At 43.4% G+C, this 17065-nt stretch overlaps 1 protein-coding gene across 1 annotated transcript; it reads left to right on the forward strand.

Annotated features, from left to right (window-relative positions):
- Window positions 1-1695: 1695 nt before the first annotated feature.
- Window positions 1696-7035, forward strand: LOC124652444 (probable transcription factor RL9). The gene is made up of 6 exons (XM_047191462.1): window positions 1696-2401; window positions 2474-2550; window positions 3068-3113; window positions 3229-3433; window positions 6382-6454; window positions 6538-7035. Exons 1-6 carry the CDS (start codon window positions 1696-1698, stop codon window positions 6655-6657), a joined length of 1227 nt encoding a protein of 408 aa, XP_047047418.1. The 3' UTR covers window positions 6658-7035.
- The last annotated feature ends 10030 nt before the right edge of the window (window positions 7036-17065 follow it).

Raw genomic sequence — 17065 nt, forward strand, 5'->3', positions numbered from 1 at the left:
ATGGGAGCAAAAAAATATTTATTTGATCTAGGATTCTTCATCATTAGTCATGGAGAGGGAACTTGATTTTGGGAAGAAATGGATCGGGACTACATCTCTATCAACTCAATACCGGTCCCTTTATATTTTTTTGTGACACAAAATGTTACTATCGCACATGTTCCATCTCAAACTCCATTGAAGATAGAGTTTAGGCGGGTTTTGACAGAAGATAAGTGGACAGTGTGGTCAAAATTTGTTCAAATGTTAATGCGGTTATATCTAAAGATGAACCTAATAGTTTTAAGTGGTATTTTACTACAACAAGTTATTTTCTGTCAAACAAATGTATGTTGATTATAAGAATTTAAACAATAGATTCATGGAAAAAAAGCATGTGGACCATAAGAGTACCACTAAAAATAAAGACTTTTAGGTGGTTCCTTTATAAGAAAGTGCTATTAACTAAGAGCAACCTTGCTATAAGATGATGGAATGGATGTAAAAAAAATTGTAGTTTCTGATTCAGAGGAGTCCATTGAATACCTATTCTTCTCATGTCCTATTACACTTATAGTTTGGAAAGTGGTGCATTCTACTATAACATTTCTCCTCCAGCTAATGTCACCAATATGTTTGGGAACTGGCTAAAGGGGATAGATAAGTAGACGAAGGCTTGGATTCGTGTGAGTGTTTGTGCTTTACTCTGAGTAATTTGGAATTGCTGAAATAATGTTATTTTTAATAAAATTTCAATATCATTTTTTGCAAGTTATTTGTAGAGCTTCATATTGGATACACGTGTGATCCTACCTCATTCCTATGGAACAACGAAAATCTATGGTTACTGGGTGCAATTGATTGTTGGCAGTTGTAGAAGCTATCTTCAACAATGGTGGCTCGCTACAGCCTAAAAGAATACAAGATGCATAGAGAATTTTGTTTTCTTTCTTTAGATGATCGATTCATGTTGCCACTTTAGTTGATCATTGAGTTGTAAGCTATGGTATTTGATACTTGAAAGTTGCAATAAAATCAATGTTACGTGCATCGCTTTGGTGCAGAGGCCCCATTTCAAGAAACACTTAGTTACTTGTGAGGATTAATTGAGAACAATAAATAAGAGATGCTTTGTAATCTCTGATAAATCTATAAAGGGAGGGATGTGTTATAAAGCCAATGGAGAGAGTACAAAACAAAGCACGTGTAAGTTTTAGTTTTGACTATTTTTCACTGGTTGTAGGATTGTCATTTTCTCGGATGTGAGCGCCGGCTCCGAAATGACATTACCTTTCTCACTATGGCACCTTTTCTCGTTCGTAGGGGAATCTCTCTCTTGAATTGTACTCTTTTCACTTTGTCTCCCATCAGTCACTAGCCCTTTTAATACCGATACCTAACCAAGACAAGGCAAGACACCAAATTCCATTCCATCCGCCCTGCTGATATCTCTCTTGAGAGAGAGAGAGAGAGGAAGAAAGAGCGGATAGAGAGAAGAGAGAAAGCAGCACAAGGTTAGTGGCTCTCGTGGTAGAAACTTTGTACACACCACGCACATGTACGCGAAAAAAGAGGCACCACATATATACCAGAAAACACAAGCAGATCAAACAAACAAGACACCTCCCAAGAACACCAAGAACCTTCCATCCTGATACTACCACTGCACACGCGCGAGCGAGAAAGCCGATTGTTCCGGCGGGTTTCGATCGGTCGATGGAGGCGGCGCCGTCCCCGGACCTGTCGCTGCACATCAGCCTCCCTAGCAGCGGGGCGCCGACGCCGGCAGCAGCGGTGCTGGGCGCGGGAGGGGACCCGTGGCGACGGCTGAACGGCTCCACGGCGTCCACCGAGCTATCCCTGTCGCCGGCACCGACGCAGGAAGAGGTTGACGTCCTGCCATGGAGGCTTCGGCAGATTGTGGCTTCGTCCGCCACCGCGGGGGCGTCGACGTCGGTACCTGTGACAGTTCCGACGCTTCCGCTGGATGCCGCGGCACCGTCGGAATCGGCACGGCCGATCCGGGGGATACCCCTCTACAGCAGGCCTACCCCCGGCCACCATCCGTTCCACCACCCAAAAGCGGGGCTCTACAGCCCCTACCAGTCCACGGCGTGGCCGTCGTCCACGTCGCCTGCGGCAGCCCCTCCTCCGTCGGTGGATCCCGCAACGGCGTTCCTATCTCAGTCCCCGTACCACCGGATGCTGTCGAGCACCGGGCGGCTCCACGGCGTGCTGGCCGACACCCTCCGCGGCTATGGCGCCCTCGGCCTCGGAGGGCAGCCCTTCGGTCTGGCCTCCTCCCGCTACATGCCCAGGCTCCCGGGCTCCCGGCGCAGCATGCGAGCGCCCCGGATGCGGTGGACGAGCAGCCTCCACGCCCGCTTCGTCCACGCCGTCGAGCTCCTTGGTGGCCATGAGCGTGAGTCGTCGCCTCATCGGTAATTTTTCGGGTCATTTTATGCCCGGTAATTTTTACACGGATTGAACGCAGGTGCGACGCCCAAGTCGGTGCTTGAGCTGATGGACGTGAAGGATCTGACCCTAGCTCATGTGAAGAGCCATCTGCAGGTGAGTTCCAATTTAAGGGCTGCCGAATTAATTTGTGGTGTTCTTGCCACTGTTCCTCTTCTTGCTGGGGTGCCTGCACTAGGAGGTCCAATCTGGGCACGGATTCCTACGGAAACTGAATGAGAGAGAAAGATGTTCTTCCCCTAGTCAAGAAACTGCCATGCATCATATCCCTAGAGAGAGAAAGAGAGGTGAAACGTGTGGGTGTGTGTGCGAGAAAAAGTTGCCATCATTACCCAATAATGCAATGTGTGTGCTCTGCCCCAAGCACTGAAACAGGAGCCGAGCCAGCCAGCCAGCCAAGAGAGAGAGTGCTAGCTAGGACCAGAGACATGGCGCCAATGCCCCCATAGTATTTTTGTTTGTCCATTTCTTGGTGTTTGCTTTGCTTTGCTACGGGTCCAGATTTGCTGTCTTTTAACCACATCACCTCCTTTTATATATCTCCATACCCCAAATCAGATATATCTGCAGCTTTGCTTTCTTGGTCATTCTTTTCTTGCTGCTCCTTTTCCAGATGTACAGGACCGTCAAGAGCACTGACAAGCCTGCATCCTCATCCGGTAATTACATTATTTCACCATTCCTCTTCCATTGCCGAACTCCATCCATAATAAGTCAGGCAATGTTGTTTGTTGTGAAAAGTTACTAGTTAACCTAATTAACTAGTTACTCCAGGGCCAATGGATGGCATCAGCTCCGGAGACGACGACCTCCCGGACCGCATCGCCGCGCAGGCCACGTCGGGAGGCGACACGAACCCGCGGCTGTTCAGCGAGCACCAGTCTTCTTCCCCGGGGCCGGCGAGCCCTGCAGCTGCGGCTGCCACCGGCGACGTCGACTCCTCCTCATCAGCCGACACCAAGGCGCGCGGCGATTCAAGGTATATCTATCTATGCCACAGTGCAGTAGCAGTAAAGAAAATTATTGCATATGTTGTGTGCTAGTAGCTCGATCCGTTTTGTCTGGCTTGTCACGCATGCCGCACATTTCTGTTCGCTCGATCTGGACGGTAGCTTGTCATGGGATAACGTGACATAGTACCCCTGCTTAGCAGATATACTAGCTTAGGAGCAAAGATAACCAAACATAAAGTTGCCAACAGGAGTGTGATACGTAATGTAATGCATGGTAACATGATAAATTGATAATGGCCAGAGCTTCAGAAGATGTTTGGCCGTACACTAACAAGAGAGAGAGAGAGCGCGCGCGCAGTAGTTTCATGGGCCGTGCGACTTTGTCCTCTTTATCGACTTTCTCTCTCTAGCAGTAGACTACTTTTTACTACCTTTTACTACCTCCGTTTCAAGGAATAAGGCGCCCTCGTTTTACGAGCTTTTTGTTTGACCAAGAATTACTTCAAATAGATAAAGATTGTTTATATGAAATTAATATCATTAAAAAGGGCTTTTCAATACGAATCCAACAATACTAATTACATATAATATAATCAAGATTTTGTTGCTCAATTTTTATGGTCAAAGTTCGTCTTGGAATGCGCGTGCGCCTTATTCCTTGAAACGGAGGTAGTATTATCAATGCAATGCATGGTTGTGTCTCCGGTCTTTGTGGTGTTGTGGCTTTGACCTCAGATCTGACATGCATCCTAGAAATGTGTCACCAAGGACTTCCACCCTTCAAGTCATAGTATGGTACTCTTTTATTTTTGGTCAGTACCGTCACTGTTTGTGCTCCTTTCTTAATTTATTTAGGTACAATGATGCTGTAAGTTTATGTTATTTTTCTTTGATGGTCACTGTTCAAAAAACGGAGGTACCTGTCTGCAGATGTATGTGCACTGGTCCGTCTGGCATGGATCTTGGCATGTTAAAACTAGCTACTGCAAACTTTGTTTAGCCAATACTGAAAAAAGAAAAACTAATGCTAAGATTTGACTGATTGGAAGACAAACGTTAGCTTGTGCCTCATATGAAGACATGCATAGAGATTGTCTTGAACTGGTTCTACCTCAATCTCTGCATATAACAACTATACTTGTATGTAGTCCAAAAATATAATTTTCGTTGTTAGTTTGCTCACGAATGGAAATGTCGTATGTATGCGAAACTATCGAGTCCGTTCAGAAACATGTTATTTCAAAAGAGTGGTGCTACTTGCTTGCTTTGACTTGTAATATGCGCAAAACTATTTAGAGCAAAATAACCAAAGCCCGTTACGTTAGTTTTGAGAAAGAAGTACTTCCAAGGCAGTATCTTACCCAGGGGTATCCCCTCCACCCACCGCACTACAAACCGTCGATTCGAGCCGTATAAATTCATTGAAGGTGTACTCAAATCCAAGCTTGCTATACAAACCATTTTTAGAACTTTTGGTTGCCATTTTTAAATTTTGCCTTGACCTTCAAATCAATGGCATTGCTCTTTTATGTGCTATAAGAGTGATACCCTATCCCTCCTTTCCAAAGAGTAATATCCTTTGATCGGTGTATGTATGCGTCATTTTACATGAGGTGCTCGTCGAGGGTCTGCTGGACCGTATGTATGCTCCAGTTTTGCCATATGGTGACTCGGTGATACCCTGGTAATCAGCTGGTGGGATGTTGTTTGTTTCTTAGGGCATAAGGCCCTAGCGGCATTTTCTTCACCCAATGTCAGGTTTTTAGGTGTTGAGTGATGGCTTCGGGTTTTGTGTTGTATGCTCTTGATAGGCCTCTGTTGAATAAAATCTAAATAAAAGTTGTATGCATCTCTTCGATGCAGAGGCCGAAAATATCGCCCTCCGTTTCGACAGAAAATGTATGTACCATTTAGCTACCTCGGGGTATCAAGTTGTTTTTTTGCAAATATAATTTATCTATTATTCTATGAAAATTGCTTGTGTCATATTCTCTTTGCTTTGAACAAAACTCATGAGAGTCTAATAATGTGTACATTATTGATACTAAGTAGATTCAGATCGTCCACAAATTATCATGTGTGTAATGTATACATTAGTTTTTTTTTTTTTGCGAATGATCTGTGCATTATTTAATCCTTCGTTTTTTTAAACTACTTAAGAACATTTACTTTCACTGTAATTATTCTAATAAATACAGAAAACAAGGAATGTTGCATAATTTTCAGCAAAAAGTTTCTTGCTGGGAATATATTGTGTTAACTAGGGAGTGTGGGATTACTTTGAATGGAGAACTAGTCGAAGATCCCAAGAGGTCTATGCGAAGTATGTACTACATCAGTATACTTGTATACTACTGTTAGTGTGATCCAAGAGACACAGCCGGACTCTTGTAAGACCGGTTTTATTTAAATAAAGGCAACTATATGCATCAATTGATGCAGAGGATGGGTACCCCATTTTGAAAAGAAAAAAAAGAGACAGCCATTGTCCCGGATAACTATATATATGCTAGCATGACATCCCTCGGGCATATGTTGTGCGTTTGCTTTAACTCTTACCGTCAGATCACATCATGCATAGTTCTTAGTAATTTATCAGTTTGAGTAACTCACACTGGCAAAACGGTGGTTATTTAATTTGTACTGTGCATGTGTACTACTGTGCACACATTTAACCAACACAATGAGCTTTATTTAATGACTTGTTGCCCGGAGAGCTACAGTACGTGACCCTATGGCTAGGCAATTTGTGATGATTGCTGCAACTACGTACTGTCACTATTCCAGGTTAAATGCATTGCAAACAGTAGTACTAGCTGCAATTTGTGGTGATTGCTGCAATTTGTGGTGATTGCTGCAACCACGTACTTTCACTATTCCGGAGTATACTAGTAGGGAGTACATTGCATTGTATTTTACCTCAAGTTTTGCACTGCTGTAGTAACAAATTTTCCGAACCAAACATTATATTCAGAGACCAAGGGCTTTCATCAAACGGGTCCGGCATAGGCGCTCATCGGTTGGATGGAGCTTCGCGCAACGTAGAGGTACACATGTACAATATCATTTTATCATTTACTTCTCTTTCTATCTTCAACCGAAATGCTAACACAATGTTCATCTGGATCAGGGTGTAGAACTTTGTAGATCAAGTAGCTTACAGTTGCAAGTACCCAACCGTGAACTGAGCTGCCCAAGCCTCGATTTTACACTAGGGCGACCGAGTTGGCACAGTGCAGATCATGACTAGCTAGCTAGACACGTGTCTTGCATATTATTACAACCACACTATTATGATTGTGACCATAGTTGGTCATTGTGTTACCTACAGGAATTCATCAATCCGGTTAAACAAGAAAAATGCGAAAACAGAAGCATGTAATTACCTCATTTGCCGACAAATTGAAGAACACATGCAGTAGTGCTTGTGTACTCTTTGCTTAGTTTCTTTTTTTCCCGTAGTTCCTTATAGGCATGAAAGTACTGTAGTTTGTTCGTGAGGGAATTTCCTAGATTAGGAATCTCAAAGCTATTTATATTTAGCTACATGTAACCAGTGTAATGTATCACTGCATGTGAAAAATGGAGGAGAAAAGGAGAAATCCAACCTCAGAGGATCACTTCTATTTGTGCTGCATTTTTATTTTCCCCCCTTTGTTTTCCTCATCCTATCATATTATTATCTATATTAAAATTTATTGAGCTCTTTCCCGAAATGGAGGAGGGTTGATTGTCTGGATGACATGACTATGTGCATAAGATATAAGCATATATCTACCTCAAGGATTTCGTCACTTTTGGTTTCATTATCTCATATCGATGTTCGATAGGTGCATGTGTATACAATGGGTGCACAAATTTGCTTTGATGTATATGATCTCCATGAATGAAACTAGGGAGGTGATCTTTGCATCCTGTAGATGTTTGTTCAACATTTGGAAGCCCTTGAAGTGGAGATTAGTGCAGCCATTTTTCGATAAGGGGCGCTTTATTATTCAAAAAGTTTTAAGTATTACACCTAGCCTCTGCATAACCAGGATGCACACAGCCGATCAAGAGTCTAGGATCCATCAGAAAAGAGATACAAAAAAAGATAAAAGCCAACTACTATGACAATCCGTTGGCTTCAATCCTCCGACTATGCAGCGACCCATGTTGGGAAATAAACTCCGTGGCCGTGTTCTCCAATCGTGTAGACACCTCCATAAAGAGGTCGCGATCCTCCAAACACTGAAGTGGTGACCATGAACGGAGCAAAGCCGTACACCGGTATATGATCTGCATGAGAGAAGAATTTTTGTCATTAAAAACCTTGTCATTTCTACATAGCCAAAGCGACCATGCAACCGCAATCGCTCCCACTTTGATAATCGTTTTGTACCTAGAATCCACCCCATTAAGCCAATTGCCAAAAATGTTTGCAATGCTACGGGGAGGGTATAAGGAAGAACCTATCTGAATGATTGATCATATAGATCTAGCAACACGACAGTTGAAGAAAAGGTGTTTTATTGTCTCTTCCTCGTGACAGAACACACATTTCGTACAACCATGCCAGTTGCGCTTTACAACGTTATCTTTAGTAAGAATCACACCTCGACGAAGATACCATGCAAAGACCTTTGTTTTGAGAGGTATCTTCATCTTCTAGATGTGTTTATTATTTAAAACCGGTTGTGCTGATAGGCATAATGCTTTATACATGGAGCTAACCGAAAATATGCCATTTTTGGTGAGACTCCAACGGAATTCATCCGTCCCCTGAACCAGCTGGATAGAACCTAACCGCTGAAGTAGTTCATTACAGAAATCTAGTCGAGGACCGACAAGATCACGCCTGAATGTCATAGAGGGGGGAGAAGATTCCATCACCTTCTGTAAGGTATCCCCTTTGTGATGAACAATACTGTACAAGGCTGGATACTGTTCACGGAGAGTGGTTGTTCCCAACCAGCGATCCTACCAGAACCGTATCTCCGCCCCCATTCTTGATGGAGAAAGAACCAAATGGGAAAAAGTGCTTTTTAGTTGCCATGATGCCGGCCCAAAAATGTGAATCTCCTGGTTTCCAAAGAACCTGAGAGATCGCCTTTGAGCCAACATACTTTTTCCGCAAAAGTTGTTGCCATACACCATCCTCCGTTAACAACCTGGCTAGCCATTTATCGAGCAAAGCCCTGTTCTTAACTTGAAGATCGTGAACACCAAGTCCACCTTGATCTTTCGGACGGTATACAACACTCCATTTAGTTAACCGGTATTTTTTCTTCTCACTATTCCCTTGCCAAAAGAATCTTGATCGGAAATAATCCAATCTATGCACAACTCCTTTTGGTATCTGGAAAAAAGAAATCATATACAATACCATATTTGTGAGTACCGAATTAATGAGAACTAGTCTTCCACCAAGGGATAGTAACTTTCCTTTACAATTAGTAAGAGTTTTTTAAGTCTTTCTTCAACAATTTTCCATTCAGCCAAAGTGAGTCTCCGATAGTGTATTGGAATCCCCAGGTAGCTAATTGGAAAATGTCAACACCCGGATTTTTAAGTTCAGATGCCTATTATGCCATACATCGCAATCCCAGGAAGATTGTTTTTGCGAGACATAATAAGTTCATATCACAGCACATCATTCATTACAAACCATAATTGTCTTACATCAAAGGATCACATGATCCAGTCTTAATACAACCATTGATCTAAAGATCAAATACATAGTAGTCGTCCATCTGTTCCACAGGCAACGCTTGACGTCAGGAGGTAGTCCTAGTTATCGCAGACATCCTGCTGTCCACCTTCCGGGTACTGGTTCTCCTCTTCATAGTCTGGCCATTTGAATAGCCAGGGACAAAGCCATGAGTACTTTTAAAGTACTCGCAAACTCACGCTAATAGAATTTCTAGTAGCTCTAAGTGGGTGCTAAACTCTAGGTTCATTTGCACAAAGCCAGTTTTATTTCATAAGCACTTACTAGTCAAGACTCTTTATTTACCTAGACTTACTCAAGTGGGAACATTAGTATCATTCCCACAACTCTGTTGTGGTTTAAGTCAAAGTCACATTTCAAGTCACCCTTCATTTTAGAAAACATCTGACAACGGAACAGTATGGCCATCCAACTGTCCATGACCGCGGACGCGGCTATTCGAATAGTTTAACACTCTGCAGAGATCGTACTCTTGTGCCACAACTGTTGATTACATCCGTCAGGGATAGTCCTGAATCATCATAACTCAGTATGCGGATCATCAACCATTAACCATTCACTTACATACCCTAGTATAGGCACCTCCCCTATGAGCTTGGCCTCCTAGTGATAGCAAACTGCCATCCTAGGAACTGCACATGGCTTGGGTAGGACATTCAACTCTTTTTCACGTCATTTCACTTTCAACGGAGGCAGCCTCAGCGTGATCTCTATGACGCTTGTTCAAAGGGAACCCATACTAAGATACATAAATTTCCAGCTAAAGCCTTACCCATAATCAGATATTGTGGGGGTACTCTAAAATTGGAATGGTATCGCATCTGAACCCAACCATCAGTTTTTGTCAAATTCACCATGTCATTCACAAGTCATATTCACCTTCAGAACTTTCAATAGAATGACTCATCATTCCAAGGTTTTTCGAAGTCATTTGTTTCACAAGTTCCCATCTAGAGTAGGCAATTTTAGTTTTAGCACTAGCCACTAGTCATGAGGGGTGCTAACTACATTTTAGCTCTTCTAGGCTAAGTTTGACTCTCTTGTGGGACTCTATACTTTAGACAAGAATTAACTCCAACCAGTAAGACTTGGTAAACAAAGTAAAAGCTTGTAAGATAAAAACTTGGACTTGGAAAGGTAAAACTTAAACAAAAAACTAGTGCCATGGTATCTTGCACTAGTAGCTTGGCATTAGTAGAGCTTGCCTTGGTTGGTGTATTGATCAAAGTGTTCTTCTTCTTCTTCGTAGAAGACCTCCTCCTCCTCGTAGCCTTCGGTACTAGCGTCTATAAACTGATACGACGAGGTAATAATCACCAACCAATACTTAGGGATACTATTTAGCCTTAATGGCTCACTCAAGATGATCTAGCATCATCACAATCATCACTCAACATAACACTAGGGTTTTCACTTAATTAGGGTTAGGAAAATAATTCCCTCTCATTAACATTACTAAGATTTAATATCCTCAAATAAGCAAATATGAGGCCATGTAACTAAGGTCATCACCTCACATCACATTACTTGGGAAGATGATTTAAATGAGATGCTACATCTCATAGATTTGAAATTCTAAATTTGAAATAATTTAAATGGGCTAGAAATGACTACATAGCCATTATTTGAATCTAGCCCATGATCATATGAAACAATTATGTCATATTTTTGAATAATCAATTAGAGTTTTTGAAATGTGAATTGCGAAAATTGGAATCACCTCAAAATTCATTATGGTTGATTTTTAATAAATGTTTGAAGTTTGAAAAGGCACTGCCTTGTTATTTTAATTTCAAGTGATCTATAATGAACTAGGGTTTGAGACCAGTGGGGTTTTCTAGATAATTTCATAAGCTTTCACACAAAATTGTAATCACTCCAATTGGATTTGTAGATTTGAAGTTATTCAAATTCTAGCAAAGCACCAGTATTGAATTTCAGCTAAAAATGGATAAATCGAATTAGAATCTGGTGGGCTAGGCGGGAAAATTAAGCGGGCCAGAGAGAGAAAAGAAAACGGGCCGGCCCAGCTGCGCATCTCACACGCGTGGGCTGCCTGACAATGGGTCCCGTCTGTCAGCGGCTTATAACTACCGAAACGGTATGATCTAACGTGAACCGCAGGATTAGAACACGATCCGGCGGTCGATGCTCGTCGTCGTCGACGACGAGCACAACCCTACTGGCGACGAGCACTAGGGGGTCGGCGGCTCACCGGGGGTCCGGCGATCATCGGCCAGGTGGTGCCGCGAGGTTGTCGACGACGGCGAGTCTCCTGGTACCGGCGGCGTCTCCTAGCTTCGTCTTCGTCTGCGGCGGCTCCGCGGCACTCCGGCGACGAATTTGTGAGCTACGGGCTAAATTGAGAGGTGGCGCTGCTCAAGGAGGGGTTGTGAGAGGAGAGGGGTTTGACATGGGAGTGGCATGATCACCTCGGCATGGCCTTGTCCTTGCCATGATCATGCATGATCGTGGATGCTGAGGCTTGGCATTGTCCAGGGGTATGTAGAGGGGGCTGAGGTTGACCAGAGAGGTGAGGGTTTAGGCTAAAAACCTATGGATATTAGAGTGTAGGGAGTTGGCAGATTAGTGCACACAAGGTGCTCGACACAATGGCCGCATGAAGTTTAAATTTGAATTTGGCCAAAATGTTTCATGTGTGTGATTCAAATAATGTTGGGCACCTAGTGATGGTGTTGGTTTGCAAAATGGAAAAGGTTTGGTGAAATTCAAAATGGGTAAGATCTTAAGTCTGATTCAATGTTGCAACTTTGCAATCTTATAATAAGAAATTGAAAAAGAATTTGCAAAGTTGGTCAACAACAAATGTGATCACCTTGATGTGCTCTTGGATGAGGAGCAAAGAGTTGAGAAAGTTTAGTTTAGAAATAAATAACCACACGGGTCCAAAGTGGGTAACATGTTAAAAATGGCACATATGACCATCATCACATGTGACTAGGTTTTTCATTTTCTTTTCTTTTGTTTTGATTTTATTTGACCAAAAGGCATTGTTTTAGGTTGATTGAGTGATATGTTGACTTTAGTAAGGGTTTCCACCATTTAGGTCAAGTAAATATGGCATAGGCCATTATTTGCAAAGATGGCCATTTGCTCACATATGCTTTTTCTTTTATTTTCTTTTTCTTTTGCTTTGCTTCCTTTTGACTCCAAAGAGCAAGGTTTAGGGTTTATAAACATTTCCAAACACTTCACACAACAATCATGGCAAGATTCACAATATACATGCATGCACACTATGTACCACAAGTAATTCAATTTAGGTTTTTGTTGGCTCCAAAATTTGGAATAAGGGAATTGGCCTTCTTTATTGATTTGAAAAGTTGGGACGTTACAGAAAAGAACCAATCCCACAGCCAAATAATTCAGCATATGAGTTGGCCATATGGACAGCCTCACCGAAACAAAACAATTCGCTCTTATGGAAATTAATCTTAAGCCCGGACAACTGCTCGAATGCTGAAAGAATTAATTTCAGGTTTCGTGCCTTTTCCAAGTCATGATCCATAAATAGCATTGTGTCATCAGCGTACTGAAGAATGGATAAGCCGCCATCAACTAAGTGGGGGACTACACCTTCAATTTCACCATCGAACTTAGCGCGCTCTATTATAATTACAAGCATATCCGCCACAATGTTAAATAACATTGGAGATAGCGGATCACCTTGCCTCAACCCTTTTTTGGTCTGGAAGTATTTACCAATATCATCATTGACCTTAATGGAAACACTCCCACCAAAAACAAAGTTATTAATAAGAGCACGCCAATCCTCAGAAAAACCTTTCATCCTAAGGGTCTGTTGAAGAAAGGACCACTTGACTTTATCATAGGCTTTTTCAAAGTTGATCTTGAGTATTACCCTATTCAACTTTTTACGATGCATCTCATGAATTGTTTCATGTAAGGTGACCACCCCATCTAGGATGTATCTTCCTTGCATAAAAGCGGTCTGAGAAGGACGCGCCACTTTATCTGCCACTGAATTGAGTCGAATGGTAGCAACTTTTGTGAAAATCTTGAAACAAACATTTAGAAGACATATTGGTCGGTATTGCTGGATCCGTTCCGCGTCAGTAACCTTTGGTAAAATAATAATTTCACCAAAATTGATACGGAACAGATCCAGTTGGCCCTTGTGTAATTCGGCAAATAGGTCCAACAGGTCTAGCTTGATAATATCCCAAAAAGATTGGTAAAACTCAGCCGGGAAACCATCTGGTCCTGGCGCCTTGTTGTGTTCCATTTGAAATACCGCTTTTCTAATCTTCTCCTCTGAATAAGGGGAGGTAAGAATGGCGTTTTCTTCAGGGGACACTTGGGGGATATCATCTATCCTGGATTCATCCATGGATACATTTGAATCCTCCGGGGCACCAAAAAGGCCTTTGTAGTAAGAAGTATAATAGGACTTTAAATGCTCGTGACCTTCGGAAGCCCATAAGTCGCGAAGGTAAAGGAACCCGGCCCAATGGGGTCTTTGAGTACGCGGTTCGTGTGGCAGAAAGCAGCGACCAAGTCACAGGCCCGGGCGGCGCGGTGGCCAGCTGGTGCGTGGGGGGGCTTTGGTCGCGGTTGGCCAGCCCAACCACTTGCGACTAGGAACCGAGGCCTTTAGTCGCGGTTGGCCGGGCCAGCCGGGACTAAAGCCCCTCCCTATATATACCCATCCGGCAGCCAACACTTAGCCATTTGGGCCATTCTCTTCACAAACTTCACAAGTGAGTGTTAGGTTTGCTTTTGGTTCCTCTTATGCACATAAGGTGTTTGATGAAATGCCCCAAGAGCATGAAACAAACATGATATGAAAGTGTTGGAGTCACACTTGAGCTTTCTCATTTATTTTTCCTCCTCGATCGCGGTTAGCAACTTGAACCTTTGATGTGTCATTGATAAAATATGCATGTGTGTGTAGTTCATTGTTTAATTTATATTGTTTGTAGCTAGTTAGTTTTAACAAATGCATGATGGTTAATTATATATTTTATATTATAATAATGCGAGATGAATCGGCAATGGATGTACGGTAGCACGACTCTCCGAGCGAGTTCAGTACGGGTTTGAAAAGATTTCCTCGTAGTGGCTAATGCGAACAAGCGAGGGGGTTTTGTTATCTCGTCCATGTGTTAAGTGTAAGAATCGGAAGGGTTACTCTTCCTCAAGAGATGTTCACATGCACCAGCTGCGCACGGTTTCATGCCAAGCTATAATTGTTGGACCAAGCATGGAGAAGAGGGGTTATAATGGAAGAAGATGAAGAAGGGGATGATTTCAATGATGAAAGCTATCTTTCTCATTTCGGTGATACTTTCATGGAGGATCTTTGAAGGTGAAGGGGAAGGTGAAGAAGAGGCACGTGATGATCCGTTGATGATCTTGGTCGGACCATTGCTGATGCACGGAGGCAGCTGACTGAAGAAAAAGAGGGAGAATTTGGATCGCATGTTAGAGGATCACGGAAGCGCTAGTACCCGGATGCGATGATGGTGCGAAAAAGCTGGGCTGCACTGCTGGATTTGCTTGAGATGGAAGGCACGAGGCGAGGTGTAGCTGACTCGGCATTTGAAAACTTGCTGAAAATGTTGAAGAATATGTTTCCAAGAATAACGAGTTGCCCGCCACTACGTACGAAGCAAAGAAGGTTGTATGCGCCCTCTAGGTTTAGAGGTTACGAAGATACATGCATGCATCAACGTTGCATCCTCTACCGCGGTGAATACGAGAATTTGAATGAATGCCCGGTATGCCTTGCATTGCGTTATAAGATCGAGGCGATGACCACTGGTGACGATGTTGAGGGCCGAAACCCGGGAAGAGGGTTCCGCCAAGGTGATGTGGTATGCTCCTATAATACCCACGGTTGAAAGCGTCTGTTCGGGAACAAAGAGCATGCCAAGTTGTTGCGATGGCACAAAAGAGGACCAGTAAGTCGGACGGGAGTTGAGACACCCGCGAGATGGAACGCAATGGAGAAAGATCGGCGAGAGAGTTCAAAGATTTTGCAGGCTGGCGCAAGGAACATAAGATTTGGTCTAAGTACGGATGGCATGAATCCTTTTTGGCGGCGAGCTCAGCCATAGCACTGGCCGTGACTCTATGCATCTACAACCTTCCTCCTTGGTTGTGCATGAAGCGGAAGTTCATTATGATGCCGAGTGCTCATCCAAGGTCGAAGCAACCCGGCAACGACATCGATGTGTACCTAAGGCCATTAGTTGATGAGCTTTTACAGTCTGTGGGGCAGACACGGTGTCAGTGTGTGGGATGAGCACAAAGAAGAGGAATTTGACCTACGAGCGTTGCTTTTCGTAACCATCAACGATTGGCCTGCTCTTAGTAACCTTTCGGGACTGTCAAATAAGGGATACAATGCATGCACGCTGCTTACATGAGGCGAAAGTGTACATTTGCCAAATTGTAAGAAGAACGTGTACCTTGGGCATCGTCGATTTCTTAGAAGGTCATCCGATGAAAAGAAAGGCAAAGCATTACAACGGCAAGGCAGATCACCGGCCGAAGCACTGCGGAACCTGCTTGGTCTTGAGGTATTTGATATGGTCAAGGGTTTGAAAGTCATCTTTGGAAAGGGTCTGGCGGACAATCGGTTCAGAAGGAGGCTGACGGACACGTAGCCATGTGGAAGAAGAAATCTATATTACAGGAGCTAGAATATTGGAAAGTCCTAGAAGTCCAGCTCTGCAATCGACGTGATGCACGTTACGAAGAATATTTGCGTGAACATCCTAAGCTTCTTGGGCGTGTATGGGAAGTCAAATGATACAAAGGAAGCACGGCGGGACCGGCAAAGTTTGAAAGACCACGATGACCTGCATCAGGAGCGGTTTCAAGGTCGTGCCGGCTACGCTCGACCAAAGAAGAAGGTCATCTTTTTGAATGCTGAGCGAGTATGAAGGTCCGTCAGGATTCTCGTCCAATATAAAGGGAATAATAAACATGGCGGAGAAAAGTTCCAAAACACTGAAGTCTCACGACTGCCACGTGATTATGGCGCAATTGCTTCAGATTGCTTTGAGGGGCTCCTGCAGGAAAATGTTCGAGTAGCCATTGTGAAGCTATGTGCATTCCTCAATGCAATCTCTCGAAGGTAATCAATCCAGAAGTTCTACCACGGTTACTGAGCGATGTGATCCAATGTCTTGTCGGTTTCGAGTTGGTGTTCCCGCCATCCTTCTTCAATATTATGACGCACCTCCTGGTTCACCTAGTCGATGAGATTTCCATTCTCGGTCTGTATTTCTACACAATATGTTCCCCTTGAGAGGTTCATGGGAGTATTAAAGAAATATGTTCGTAACCGTGCTAGGCCGGAAGGAAGCATCGCCAAGGGCTATGGAAATGAGGAGGTAATTGAGTTTTGTGTTGACTTTGTTCACGACCTTAAGCCGATTGGTCTTCCTCAATCGCGGCACGAGGGAGACTAAGTGGAAAAGGCACGATCGGAAGGAAATCAATGATATGTATGGACGGCCATTCTCTGAGTGAAGCACACCACACAGTTCTGACCAATTCCGGCTTGGTGGCTCCGTACTTTGAGAAACACAAGAATATTTTACGCTCGGACAACCACAGGAAGCTTTGAATCCTGGATTAGGAAGGCCCACATGGAGACTTTGGCGAGTTGGTTGAGAAAACATTTAATGAGTGACAATAAGGTTGTAGATCAGCTGTACATGTTGGCCAAGACACCATCTTCGACTATAACGACTTTCAAGGTCACGAGATAAATGGGAATACATTTTACACGATCGCCCAAGATAAAAGAGCACCAACCAAAGCAGTGGTGTCCGCTTTGATGCGACTAGCGAGAATGGGCAAAGGTCACATATTATGGTTACATAGAGGAGATATGGGAACTTGACTATGGACCCTCCTTTAGGGTCCCTTTGTTCAGATGCAAATGGTTCAA

This window comes from Lolium rigidum, chromosome 1 (assembly GCF_022539505.1).
Source record: "Lolium rigidum isolate FL_2022 chromosome 1, APGP_CSIRO_Lrig_0.1, whole genome shotgun sequence".
Classification (NCBI taxonomy): Eukaryota; Viridiplantae; Streptophyta; class Magnoliopsida; order Poales; family Poaceae; genus Lolium; species Lolium rigidum.